A 14090-nucleotide genomic window follows, 5' to 3' on the forward strand; every position below is an offset into this window, starting at 1 on the left:
GTTTATCAATTTTTTTTCACCTCTACTGACAATCCTTCTGATCAGCGTAAAGATTTGGTGTTCTTTAATCAGGTCATCTCTGCTCATCCAGCTTTGGCAAAATATTGTCTGTCCCAAACTAAGTAGTTTTATCTTAATTCTTGCTCCTCATTTGAATTCTTATTTTGCACTTAAAAGTGGAGGAAGCAGTGACCATAAACATTATTATGAACGTTTCCCCAGTTAATTTTGTAGAACTGGATGTAGTTTTACTTTTTAAAGAAATGCTGACAAGTTAGAACAAAAGCAAAATACATGAAATTTGAAATGCAGACGAGAAACAGTGAGGTCAGGTGGCACTTGTGGAGAGACACAGACTGAAAGTTTCATACTGACGACACTTCATCAGCATTAGAAGTAGAGACAATAACATCTTGAGTGAATGCTAATAAGGGGAAGAGGTTGGGAATAAGGTAGGGCAGGAGGCAAGAACATCTATGATATGGTCGAAATAACAGTCAAAAGGGATGACAATGCAGGGCAAAAAATGGGGCTATTGATGACCAGGGAAAAAAAAGTGCTGAAGTCCAAATTATCATGATGGAACAATGAGCAGCTATTGGAAACAACAGATATGATCTAATGTTAGTGTTTAGGTCAGAAGGCTGAGAGGTCATAAAAATATTTTAGACACGAAATCAATTCAGCCCATCAAGTCTTTGCTGAGATGCTGCTCTTCCTTGTAACGGAATCTAGAATCAGGGACATAATTTCAAAGTAAAGGATCTCCTATTTAAGCCAGATCTGACGAATTTCTGTTGAGGATTAAGTTTTGGAATTCTCTACCCCAGAGAGCAATGGATGCTGGTAGATTCATCAAGGATGACTGAGACTTAATTTGATTGACAGTGAAGTCAGTGGTTAGGCCAGTTTTTGAGGGGGGGGGGGGAGAAGAGAGGCAGGCAGAGTTAAGGCTGCAATCAGATTATCCAAAATCTTACCGAACAGCAAGCAGGCTTCAGAGGTCAAGTAACCTAATTATAATCCTCTTTATATCTTGCATCATATGAAGCCTCAGTTCAACTTCAGACCACTGTGCACACTCCTGATCTCCATGTTTAAAAAAAATGGACATTTGAGATCTCGCAGAAGGTTGATGATTGATCATGAGATGTCTTTAAGAAAGAGAATTTGATAGGGTAGGAAGTGGGAAAAATGCTTCAATTTGTAGAGAGCAAGACAGGTCATAATTCCAATTGGGGACCTACGGTCTTCTGGACTCGAAATCAAGTTCAGTAATGTTAGGGCTTGAGCTCTCCCATCTCATTATCCCCCACATACCAGACATTGTTATCACATAATCTGCTACTGGGCACAATACATTTTTAGCCACTAATAGTCCCCTGTAATATCTATTCTAGCTAGGTTGTTAACCACTCGTGTCTGTCTAACTGTTTGTCTCTCTCTTTGGGCTCCAACCCCACCTATCATTTATTCTTTACCCTCCCTCCCCCAAGACCTCACAACCCCTATCTTCTGCATAAAAGCTGACATTTTTCTAGCTACCATCAGAGCTGAGGAAGGGTTACTTGACCCGAAATGTTAACCCTGATTTCTCTTCACAGATGCTGCTGAACTGGTTGAGCTTTTCCAGCAACTTCCACTTTTTGTTTCTGATTTACAGCTTCCACAGTTCTCAATTTTAACTGTGACCTAAATAAAAACTAAGTTATTGGGTGTCATTAATACAAGGAATTCAAGATAAATTTTACTGTTGGCAAGAACATGGAATAGCTACTACAAAGAGGTATTGCACATTGCTAAAAGTCAAGTTTTTGGGATCAATATTTTGGACAAAATGTTGTTAAATGCTGACTTTTGGTTACATGGGAACATCTGAAGGCTTTACATGCAAGCCTGATTTGGGCCCCACACAACACTCTGTCCATGGACCATCTGGTGCATTCTCTGTTTGGCCAGCTATGTGGGCCTATTGCAAAGATACAAATGGGTATATCCTGGAAAGGTCCAGTCTGCTGAAGTCAGACAGACTGTCGTTTAACTCCAAGTCCTAGTGCGACAGCATGAGATCAGCAGATTGCTCAGTCATTGTGCAGAGCTGTGATTTGGACTATCCGTGGTAGCAATGTAAGCAGAGCCTCAGTTCAAGGAAGTCTTGGCAAACATGCAGATTATCACAAAGGTTTTCCTGGACAGCATACTTTACTTCCTGGGATAGTAGGAACTGCACATGCTGGAGAATCTGAGATCACAAGGCGTAGAGCTAGATGAACTCAGCAGGCCAAGCAGTATCAGAGGAACAGGAAGGCTGACATTTTGGACCTGACCCTTCTTCAGCCATTTCTGAAGAAGGGTCTAGGCCCGAAACATCAGCCTTCCTGTTCCGCTGATGCTGCTTGGCTTGCTGTGTTCATCCAGCTCTACACCTGGCTATCTCATACCTTACTTCCTGCTGCCTTTCAGTAAGCATGCGAAAAGGTTGTAGGGAGTGAGCAGGAAAGGGAAAGGAACAGCCACTGAGCTTTGATCCTTGGAAAGATTAAGGCCAATCGTTACCTAAGTGATACAAATAAGTACAGAATTGATGCCAAAAATAATGGGTCAGTTTTTATAGAAGTACATACAATGGTTGAGATATATTTAAGAGTAAGCTAGATGAGGTAGAAAGGAATAAAGGAACACAAATAAAAATATGAGGAGGAGGATGGAATGAGATTTATGTATAGAGTAAATACTGACATTGAAATAAGCTACTTGGTCCAAGTGGTAAATGCTGTAAACTCAATCTAATTTATTCAAAACAAAAAAAGTCAAACTAGACATTCACAAGATCATACACACTTGATAGCAGGCCATTTGGCTCATCAAACTTGCTGTGGTCCTGCTGCTCGTGGAACCTTTGGGAGCACACAGAGGTTGTTCCATTTGCACATCAGATTGAGATTCAATAATTAATTTGATCAGGTGGATATAGATACTTTGAAACAAAATGTACTGTCGGAATAAGTGATCTATTTCAGAACGGTAGTAACAGTTTTTAGGCCCTGAAAGGAAAGCTAAAGTCTGATTTTAAAGATGTTACATAAAAAATATGAAATATACTTATTACAATTAATCAATCAAAAATATTTAGTTCTTATGTGAATGTTAAGTCAGCTTAAAAAAAAGGGAACACTCATCAGGTGAGGCAGTAGCTGTGGAAAGACAAAAAATAGCATTAATATTTTAGATCGATGGCCTGTCAATAGAAATGAGAATCTCAAATGGCAAAGTTGCCTTGCTCTGTGCAATGATGCTGCCTGAATTGTTTGGCATTTCTAGCATTTATCCTTGCATTTCAAATTTCCAGAATCTGGCATCACTTGCTGCAAATAAGTCTATGGGCAATTTCTAACTAGCACAAAACATTAAATGTAACATTTGCATTTGTCTGATATGTAACTTTATCCATGACATACCCAAAGAACAGTTTTATATTCCTATTTGATGAACCTGAATTTTTGTTTTTACAAAATGGGAGATCAGAGTAAAATGATTTGTTCTTCACCTAAATGAATAAAGATGGACTGAGTGGTTCCTTTTGCTCATAGTAATCTTATGATTTACGAATAAAGACTCCTCCCACATGAAAATAAAATCTACTTTATATATTTTAAATATACTGCACTCTTTGAAATGTATTGTGTTGAAGACACTATGTGAAGCAATTTTACTATAGTTTAAAAAGTTATAAATGCAGTGGTATTCTGCAGTTCAATTATGTCCAACAGCTATAATAAATCCGACAAGTTCATTTTTTTAAAACTTAGTATCTTTAATAATTTGATGAACAAAAACTGCTACTTTATTCACCACATCCTATGTTTTGATAAGGCAGATAATTTCACCTGGATTTCAAAAGATGAGTGCATTTTATTTGAATGTCATTTACCAATTTACTACTCAGTCCCGACAAAAAAGTCTGACCAATTGATTTAAAATTGCAGCAAGATCCTTATTTGACAGGTGCATGTATTCATGAAAGGAAACGTCTTTGCAGAAAAGTAGCAATTTTAACAGAATGTTCTAAAAATCCAATAACCTATGGTTCTTGTGTTTCCTGCAAAATTCTGGAATTCAGAGCTTGTAGGTCAAAATTTCATCAAAGAAAGTCAGAGCTGTATAATCTGCTGCAAAATCTTTATGACCAGACTCAGTGAGACAAAATATTAAAAGTAAAAAGTAGATTATATACAAATACAGTGTGTTGCCTTGCTGCTTCGTTCCTAATGCTAACTTATAAAAAGCTTTGCTTAATTGTTATTTTATCAAATTATAATGCATGTCATCATTACTTGAGTGCAGTCACAAAACTTAGAAACTGCACTTAATGTTTCAGTATTATTCTTTGTTGATGCTTCACTAGCAATAGCAATATTGAAATATGAATACAATGTTTAGCCACTTGAATAAAGACTACAGGGACTTTCCTCGCTGCTGCACTGATGCCATTTGTGCTTTACAAGCCCCAGTGCAAGTCCATTAAGCAGAATCACCAGGTATTCTACTGCTGTCAAAGCTATCCTGTTCCTCTTCAGAATCTTCATCTGTGGCTGTGAAGATTTCAAATAAAAATGAATTTTCATTTACAAATTACAAAGCTCAAGAATGTACACAGCTAAACAAATAATTTTAGTTGGTTACCAAATTTGAAAAGACAGTGACCGGGCTAGTCATTTGTTGCAGTGCTGTGGCAGTGATTAGAAGTTAACTACTGAGCAGATGCCTTTTATCCACCAAAATTCCCAAAGCCGAGGCAAAAATCTCATTGCAGCACAGAAATCAACCCGATTACCAAGTGAACAAAGTGTGGAGCTGGATGAACACAGCAGGCCAAGCAGCATCTTCGGAGCACAAAAGCTGATGTTTCGGGCCTAGATTCTTCATCCTTTTCTGATGAAGGGTCTAGGCCTGAAACGTCAGCTTTTATGCTCCTCTGATGCTGCTTGGCCTGCTGTGTTCATCCAGCTCCACGTTTTGTTATCTCAGATTCTCCAGCATCTACAGTTCCCATTATCTCTGATTACCAAGTGACTACTTTTGAACATAACTTAAAACAAATGTGAAAAAAACCTAAATTGCTGAAACAGGTGTCCTTTTCATTATGTTATTTATGGTGGTGGTTTATAAAATTAGCTCCTTGCGAGTCAAAGACGAATCTCAGTTTAAAAAAAACAGAAGATTGAGAAACAATTTTTTTTAAAACTGGAAATGGCAAAGAGATGGCACGTTTAGAGTGTACCAAAGTCAGAATTTATAGACTTGTACTCCAAATTGGGTCCAATTTCCATAAAAATAGCAAGCTGTGGGAGTCAATTGCACTCGCTTCACAAATTAGTTTCTATAAATTATCTTTATAAACCAGCTCACATATCAAGCTGAAGCACACAAAACTCCTCCTTTTTGCAGGGGAGGGGAGAAAAAAGGGAAGTGGGAGGGGCAGTGGGGGGGGGGGGGGGGAGAAGAGATTAAGACAGTAAAAGAGGCAGACAGACACGAAGACAATCCAGGAGAGACACAGAGAGAGAGACACAATCCAGGACAGAGAGACAGACAGGCAGAGAGAGAGAGAGAGACAGGCAGAGAGAGAGAGAGAGAGAGAGACAGGCAGAGAGAGAGAGAGAGAGAGAGAGAGAGAGAGAGAGAGAGAGAGAGAGAGAGAGAGAGACAGAGACAGAGACAGAGAGAGACAGAGACAGAGACAGAGAGAGAGACAGAGAGAGAGACAGAGAGAGAGACAGAGAGAGAGACAGAGAGAGAGACAGACAGACAGACAGACAGACAGACAGACAGACAGACGCAATCCAGGAGAGAGAGAGGGAGGAGAGGGAGGCAAGCGGGGACAGAGAGAGACAGTTAAGCAGGGGAGGAAGAGAGAGAGAGAGCGCGCGAGCGAGGGAGAGGGAGAGAGACACACAGTCAGAGACACGGAGTGAGGAGCAGGGAAGCGAAGAAAGAAGTAAAAGAGGGAAAGAGAAAGGGAGGAGGAAATAAGGAGACAAAAAGAGAAAAGAAAGGGAAAAAAGAAAACAAAAAAGGGAGAAAGAGACAAAAAAGATGGGAGGGCAGAAGACAGAAAGAAACAGAACAGGTCTGTTACTAACCGCTAACAGCCTATGGGAAGCTTGGAAAATCTGGTCCTCCTGGGAAGTAGGAGCTGAGAAATTTACCTGTTCTTCAGTGGCTTCAAGCAGTCCCTTTAGAATCACTGGTTAGACTGCAGAGACCAGGAAAAACTGAAGTGGAGCATGTTCTGGATAAATTTAGCAAATTTTGCACTGGGATCCCAGTTAACGGACTATCTTAGGGGATTTGCTATATTATCCACCTCATTCATTACCTTAACAAACATTGCACAGAATTAAAGCACAGTTCAACCCTTATTGCTCAGAGATAGCAAGAACTGTAAATGCTGGAGTCAGAGATAACAGTGTGCAGCTGGAGGACCATAGCAGGCCAGGTAGCATTAAAGGAGCAAGAAAGTTGACATTTCGGGGCAGGACCTTTCTTCAGAAATGGGGAGGGGGAAGGGAGCTGGGAAATAAGTAGAGAGAGGAGGGGTTGGGCTGGGGTAGGTCAGTGTAATGGTGATAGATGAGTGCAGTAGGGAGTGGTGGGGATTGGTCATTGAGGGGGAAGAGTGGATAGGTGGGAGAGAAGATGGACAGGTTCGGTCAGGTCAAGGAGGCGGGGATGAAAAGCAGGGTTGGACGTAGAACGAGGCCGGGGTGGGGAGATTTTGAAACTAATGAAATCCATGTTTAGGCCATCAGGCTGTAGGCTCCCAAGGCAGAATATGAGGTGCTGTACCTCCAATTTACAGTGGTGTCAATGTAACACTGGAGGCAGCCCAGGATAGACATGTCACCCAGGGAGTGGGAAGGTGAGTTAAAATGGTTGGCGACTGGAAGGTGTTGTCATTTGTCACGTATAGACTGCAGATGCTCTACAAAATGGTCTCACCGATGTAGAGGAGGCCACATCAGGAGCAGCAGATACAGTAGACTAAGATGACGGACGTGCAGGTGAACCCCTGTCTGATATGAAAGTTTTGTTTTGGGCCTTGAATGGAGGTGAGGGGCCAAGGACACGGCTCCTTCACTGATACCCTCATCTGCTTAACAGAACTTGTCCTTCCCCTTACCAACTTTTCCTGTAACTCCTCCCACTTCCTACAGACTAAGGGGGTGGCCACGGGCACCCACATGTCTGCCACTTCATAGCGTACGTGGAACAGTCCCTTTTCCCCAGTGCCACTGTACCAACACCTCAACTCTTCCTCTGCTACATTAATAACTCTACTGGGACTACCTCGTACCCCCACGAGGAGCTTGAACAGTTCATCAACCTTACTAACACTTTTTAGCCCAACCTCAAATTCACCGGTGCCATCTCGGATACCTCCATCTCCATCCTAGACCTATCTGTCTCCATCGCTGGTGACTGCCTCAAAAGTGATGTTTACTTCAAGCTCAGCAATTCGCACAGCTACCTGGGACTTTTCCCCGTCTCACCGACCCTCCTGTAAGGATGCGATCTCAGACTTCAATTCCTCCACCCCAACTGCTCCCAAGATGACAAAGTGTGGGGCTGGATGAACACAGCATCTGAGGAGCACATAAGCTGATGTTTCAGGCCTAGACCCTTCATCAGAAAAGGGGGATGGAGAGAGGATTCTGAAATAAATAGGGAGAGAGGGGGAGTCAGACTGAAGATGAATAGAGGAGAACATAGGTGGAGAGGGCAGTATGGGTGTGGAGGTAGGGAGGGGATAGGTCAGTCCGGGGAGGACGGACAGGTCAAGGGGGCAGGATGAGGTTAGTTGGTGGGAAACGAAGGTGCGGCTTGAGGTAGGAGGAGGGGATAAAGGAGAGTAAGAACAGGTGAAGTAGGTTGGGATGAACTGGGCTGGTGCTGGGATGCAGTGGGGGGAGGGGAGATTTTGAAGCTTGTGAAATCCACATTGATACCATTGGGCTGCAGGGTTCCCAAGCAGAATGAGTTGCTGTTCCTGCAACCTTCGGGTGGCATCATTGTGGCATTGCAGGAGGCCCATGATGGACATGTCGTCTAAGGAATGGGAGGGGGAGTTGAAATGGTTCACGACTGGGAGGTGCAGTTGTTTATCGTGAACCGAGCGTGGGTGTTCTGCAAAGCGGTCCGCGATCCTCCAATTGGTTTCCCCAATGTAGAGGTAGCCACACCGGGTACAGCAGATGCAGTATACCACACTGGCAGATGTGCAGGTTAACATCTGCTTGATGTGGAATGTCATCTTGGGACCTGGGATGGGGGTGAGGGAGGTGGTGTGGGGGCAGGTGTAGCACTTCCTGCGGTTGCAGGGGCAAGTGCCAGGTGTGATGGGGTTGGAAGGAGCATGGAGCGGACAAGGGAGTCACGGAGAGAGTGGTTTCTCTGGAAAGCAGACAAGGGTGGGGTGGGAAAAATGTCTTTGGTGGTGGGGTCAGATTGTAGACGGCGGAAGTGTCGGAGGACGATGTGTTGTAACCTTCCAAGCTCCCCACCCATACTCTCCTCTCCACCTATCTTCTCCTCGATCCATCTTCAGTCCGCATGCCCCTCTCTCCCTATTTATTTCAGAAATCTCTCCCCATCCCCCTTTTCTGATGAAGGGTCTAGGCCTGAAACGCCAGCTTTTGTGCTCCTAAGATGCTGCTTGGCCTGTGTTCATCCAGCCCCACACTTTTGTTATCTTGGATTCTCCAGCATCTGCAATTCCCATTATCTCTGCTCCCAAGATGAGACGTTCCACTCCTGAACATCCCAGATGTCCTCCTATTTCAATGACTGTAACTTAGCCCGTCCACTGATCGAAAATGCCCTCAATCACATCTCTTACATTTCCCGCACTTCTGCCCTTACATCCTCTTACCCAACATAACAAAGACAATTTCCCTTGTCCTCACATATCACCCCACCAACCTGCACATTCAACGTATTATTCCTTGCCACTTCCGCCACCTACAATCTGACCCCACAACTAAATAGATATTTCCCAACCTACCCCTATCTGCCTTTCATAGGCACTGCGCTCTCTGCAACTCCCTCGTCTGCTCCACACTCCCCACGACCGCACCCTACCTGGCACCTTTCCCTGAAACCTCAGGAAGTGCTACACCTGCTCCTGCACTTGTCCCCTCACCTCCATTCAAGGCAAAAACCAAACCTTTCATATCAGACACGGGTTTGTTCACCTGCACATCTGTCAACTTGGTCTCCTGTATTTGCTGCTCCCGACATGGCCTCCTCTACAACGGTGAGACCAAGTGTAGACTCAACAATGGTTTCATAGAGTATCTGTGCTCTACACAACAAACAAGACCTTCCAGTCATCGACCATTTTAACACCCACTTCTTGGGTGATACATTCATCCCAGGCCTCCTCCAATGTCACAATGATGCCACCTGCAAAGAGGATTGCAGTACCTCATATTCCGCTTAAAGAGTCTACAGGCCGATGGCCTAACATGGAACTCACCAACTTTAAAATCTCTCCACCCCCAACCGCATCCCATGACCAACCGTGCCTCTCATCCCCGCCTCCTTGATCTGACACAACATGTCCATCTTCTCTCCCACCTATCAGCTCCTCCCACCTCACTGACCAATCCCCACCACTCCCAACCTACACTCACTTGTCATCATCCCATATTCCTTCCTCAACCCCAACCCTCTCTTTATTTACTTCTGAGCTCTTTTCCCCTTCCCCATTACTGAAGAAGGGTCCCAATGAAAAATGTCAATTCTCCTGCACCTCTGATGCTGCCAGGCCTGCTGTATTCCTCCAGCCTAACCCTAATTGCATTCTCCGTGGTAAAGCCTTGGAAAATGGAGGAACTATAAACCCCCAAACTCAAAGATAATTCAAAAAAGATGCAAAGATTAAGCATATTCCTTTTGTTGGCAGGATACAGGTCCATTCATGAATGCACGTCATTTTTAGCAAGTGTGAGTGACCCATTTATTTTTGGTCAGAGGCAGGCACAGAATGGGTCTCTGCACATGAATGTGCAATGATTTTGTTTGGAGGAGTTGTTGATTTCCACAGTCAGTGCTGCTGCCTATCCTTTCTGTTTATGTTGTCATGTTTTTCTCCAATGGACTTAAATCGCTATCCCAGAATTTGCTTAATCTGACACATTACATCCTAGTTTTGTTCCACAATAGACACTAAATAATCTCATTCCTCAAGCTATTTCAAGTGGTTCAAAGATTCTTGGCATTTACTGTTTTGTTCCTGAAGAGCTTCCAGCTCTTTTTGAAGCTTCTGGTTTTACTTTCTGGATTCTTCTCTATTCTATCCACATTTTAGCTTCAACTGCTTTAGAAAATTTTACCTCAAGTTGCTCTTTGATTAGGAGAGAAATTAAAATTTCAACTTCATGATTAATTTAGTTACTTATAATCACACAAAAGTACATTCCTTGATATATCTAGTGTATTATTCTGCTTAACTGCAACCAATGTAGATTTCTGTACTTAATGTAACAAAACAGTCACGTTATAAAGAAATGCACCATGGCTTTGAAAACAGATTGAAAACAATAGCTAAAGATTTGAAGGGTACGGATATAGCAGAGGGAACCCTGCTTAGTTCGTTCTCATTTTGTGATTGCAAGAATATATAGACCTCAAAGGCAAGTAAAAAAAACATCAGCGATTAAAGAGGCAAAAATAAGTCATCAAAAAATATCAAAGCTGTGCTCTTTGGCTTTTAGCACATTTTTGAAGTTAAGCAATTATACACAACTAAACTTAGTATGGATTGAAGAAAGTTATGCATTTGAGTTAATTTTGCTTATAAGTATACAATCTGTTAGATCATCAAGAATATGTACTGAGGAATATTTCACCACTTCCTTTTCAGAATGTAACTGATCATGATGTAGATTGTGTTGTGGAAAGAGTTAATATTAATAAAGCAGTTGCTTTCAGCATCAAGGTGCAAATCAAGTTTAAAAATGAAGTTTTTTGCCGGAATAAAAGTTTTCAAGGTGCTGGAGACTGGAGATGAAGTATCCACCTCTGCAAACCCAGACGGAGTTGGAAAGTGAGAGCTTTAGTACACCGAGAAAGTTGCTGCCCTACTTTGACTTATAATTTGAGTTTCCAGAGTTATTGCACCAGATGTGTGTTGTTGCCTTGCTTGATTCAAGTCTCAAATGAACAAATTAAGCTTAAATTGTATCCCAGACGTTAAACTGCTCTAATATCAGTCCAGCCTCTCAAACATTTTTTCCCCTAAGATTCAATTCATGCACTTGCCACTTCAATTTGTTTGATTTTCTTTATGTCTTGCTCAAATTCTTTCACCACAGCATCACTGCTCATTATTATTTGAGGGACGTGCAGTTCCTTGGCAAATCTGCCGTTTTCTCCAGCATAACGAGTTCAAGCTGATATTTTTCCATCTCCTCCTGCTAAGTCAGATTTATTTTACATGCAATATCCTCCAGATGGTTCTATAAATTAGCAATCTTTTTAATTGATTAATGGTATAGAGCTTGTTGTCATTCTGTTTCTTTTCTTTCTCTCACAGCTCTTCACTCATCTTGTAAGCAGAGATATTGCCTGAAGACTTCATCTCAGAGATGACATTCTCAATTCTGCATTTATCCTGAACAATACATGCAACCTTTTCCTTTTGACCTTTCATTCTTCACCACATAGCAAAAAATCTGAATTTTAGCTCCACTACTTTGTAAGTTTTCTTTTCTTCCATGTTCAAGTTGGCACTGTTTCTCGAACACTCTTCTGTCGTACTTGTCGTCTCTTTGATGCCCAATTGATTCCAGGGACCTTCCCTAAATCAAGGAACTTTGGGCACATTCTTACAATATACGTTAGACCTTCCCTAGCTTGTCATCGATCCAGCAATACCCTGAACATTAGCCCTTCTCAAGCGATTAAGTTAATCTCTCACTAAGGATATGTTTGCTCAACTGCTGTAATGAACAAACTTTAGCATGTTCTTGACCATCTATTTCACTTGTAGATTAATTTGCTTACTAAATATTCATTAGCATGATATTTGAAAACCTCTTACCAGAACATAGATGTTCCAAAGAGCAATTCTCATCAGGGACTTATTAACTCAATGGCAGTTTATTTAAAATAGTAGAACACAAAACAAGTTATAAAGCAGATATTACAGCAAATTGAATCATTTCAAGGTGCAATTTGCAGAATATTTGCCAGACAAAAATCACAACATTGCATATATGTTTTCCTTAAAAATTGCCTCTCCAAGAGAAAATACACATACAACATAATCAGCATGCCACATAATCAGCACTCTTTTCTCCTGTCATATAGAAGTGATGTAATTGTTTAAAATTTGGCAGCAGCTTGTCCCAATGAGTAAAAGATAAAATGCTTCAGTAACAAGACCCTCTTTTCAGCAATATTCAATTTCTGTACAATGAAATGACTGTAACCCATTTTAATTTTAAAAGCTGTTTCTCGAAGTGCATTTTATGTCTTAACCACCGCTTCAGAAAGAAAAACATGAAGTTTTCCATCTTTCTTTTGGTGACGGTTCTAAACTGCTCAATCATATTTCTTAATTTCCGATACTAATGAAACATGTCCAAACTTTTCTGACCTTGTCAGTCAATAATTGTTATTATTATCTGGCAAACTCTTTTATACTTTTCCCTGATTAAAAGAACCACCACCCAAAACCGGCCACAAAACTCCAGCTGCTGCCAAAACAACTATGTGTACACGATTACTTTTGTACAGAATGTTTTCTTCAAAAATTGCTTCGTTAACTTGTCCTGGTACAAAAGATGTGCATTGTATGATTGTGCTTGGTTATTGGAAAGCTTTATGATCCAAACAGAGAATATATAGTTCAGAAAACAAAGTAATTGTGTCTGACAAGTCCAAGCAGCATGTTACGAAAGATTTTCATCTTCGGTGCATGAATAGCAAATTTTAGACCACACAATCTATATTGAAATTCACTTTCTAATTCTATACCCTATTTGCAAAATTATGAATGACTTCCTCTAATTAGTTGGATCCTTCCACATTGGCAGTCTCAACCAATTTGTTTTCAACTGCAAATTTAAATTTCTTTTGATTTCAATGTCTAAATTGCTACCAAATTGTAATCAACAGTAGGGTCAGCACTGATATTCATGCCGCCCCATCTTCCACCATCGGCCAAGCTATAGATATTGCTTACTGCTACTTTGAGTTTTCTGCTTTTAAGCAAGCCATCCATTCTGCTACTTGTCTCCTTACTCCTATGTTCTGACTTTCTTTAGTGACCTCATGTGCTACATTGAGGATCTTTTGGAAATCTAACATATTAATGTATTAGATTTGTCAACTTTATCTCGCCACAAAGAACTTGTGGTTAATCCAGCAAGGTGAACAGACAAGGGTCTATGAGAACAAACCACTACCTACCGATATGTTAAGGAATCATGAAGTTAAACTTAATCATTAGCAGTCCCTAGCAGACGAGGATGACTCTCTTCCAATGTCAGGGTGAGGCTGTAGATGGCTGTACAAACTGATACAGCTTACACAAGCTCTGTCAGACTTGGGGCAATAGGTGGTCATGGGGTGGTCACGAGAAGGGGTGGCGTTAGTTTGGCAGTGCGCCCTTATCGTTGTTTTTGCCTAGCTTCTGCTTTTTCCCTGATAGCAAGTTGAGGTGCTCAACACCTTACAGGATTCTCCTCCTCCACTCTGGACAGTCTTGGGCCAGTGATTCCCAGATGTCTGTAGGAATGCTGCACTCTACAAGTGAGGCCTTGAGGGTATCAAGGATGTGCTTCCTCTGTCCACCTGGGGCTGGCCTGCCATTTCAAAGCTGGGAGCAGACCACCTGCTTGGAGAGTTTCCTGTTGGTTATGCAAGTGGCATGCCAAGCCTGTTGCAGTCGATCAAGTATAGTCAGTGGCCTGTTGAAGAACTGGTATTGGTGTGTCTTTTTCTCCCCAGCGGATTTGCAGGATCTAGTGCAAGCAGCATTGATGGTATTGCATCAGTGCCTTGAGGTGTCTGCTGCAGGA

At 41.7% G+C, this 14090-nt stretch overlaps 1 protein-coding gene across 2 annotated transcripts in view; it reads right to left on the reverse strand.

Annotated features, from left to right (window-relative positions):
• Positions 1-2771: 2771 nt before the first annotated feature.
• marchf7 (membrane-associated ring finger (C3HC4) 7) overlaps positions 2772-14090 on the reverse strand; it is a 65813-nt gene continuing 54494 nt past the window's right edge. For both annotated transcript variants that reach the window (XM_048534731.2, XM_048534730.2), the window contains one exon: positions 2772-4592. In XM_048534731.2, the coding sequence (XP_048390688.1) occupies positions 4522-4592 (71 nt within the window). In that variant the 3' untranslated portion in view covers positions 2772-4521. The remainder of the gene's footprint in view (positions 4593-14090) is intronic.

This window comes from Stegostoma tigrinum, chromosome 7, assembly GCF_030684315.1.
Source record: "Stegostoma tigrinum isolate sSteTig4 chromosome 7, sSteTig4.hap1, whole genome shotgun sequence".
Taxonomy (NCBI): domain Eukaryota; kingdom Metazoa; phylum Chordata; class Chondrichthyes; order Orectolobiformes; family Stegostomatidae; genus Stegostoma; species Stegostoma tigrinum.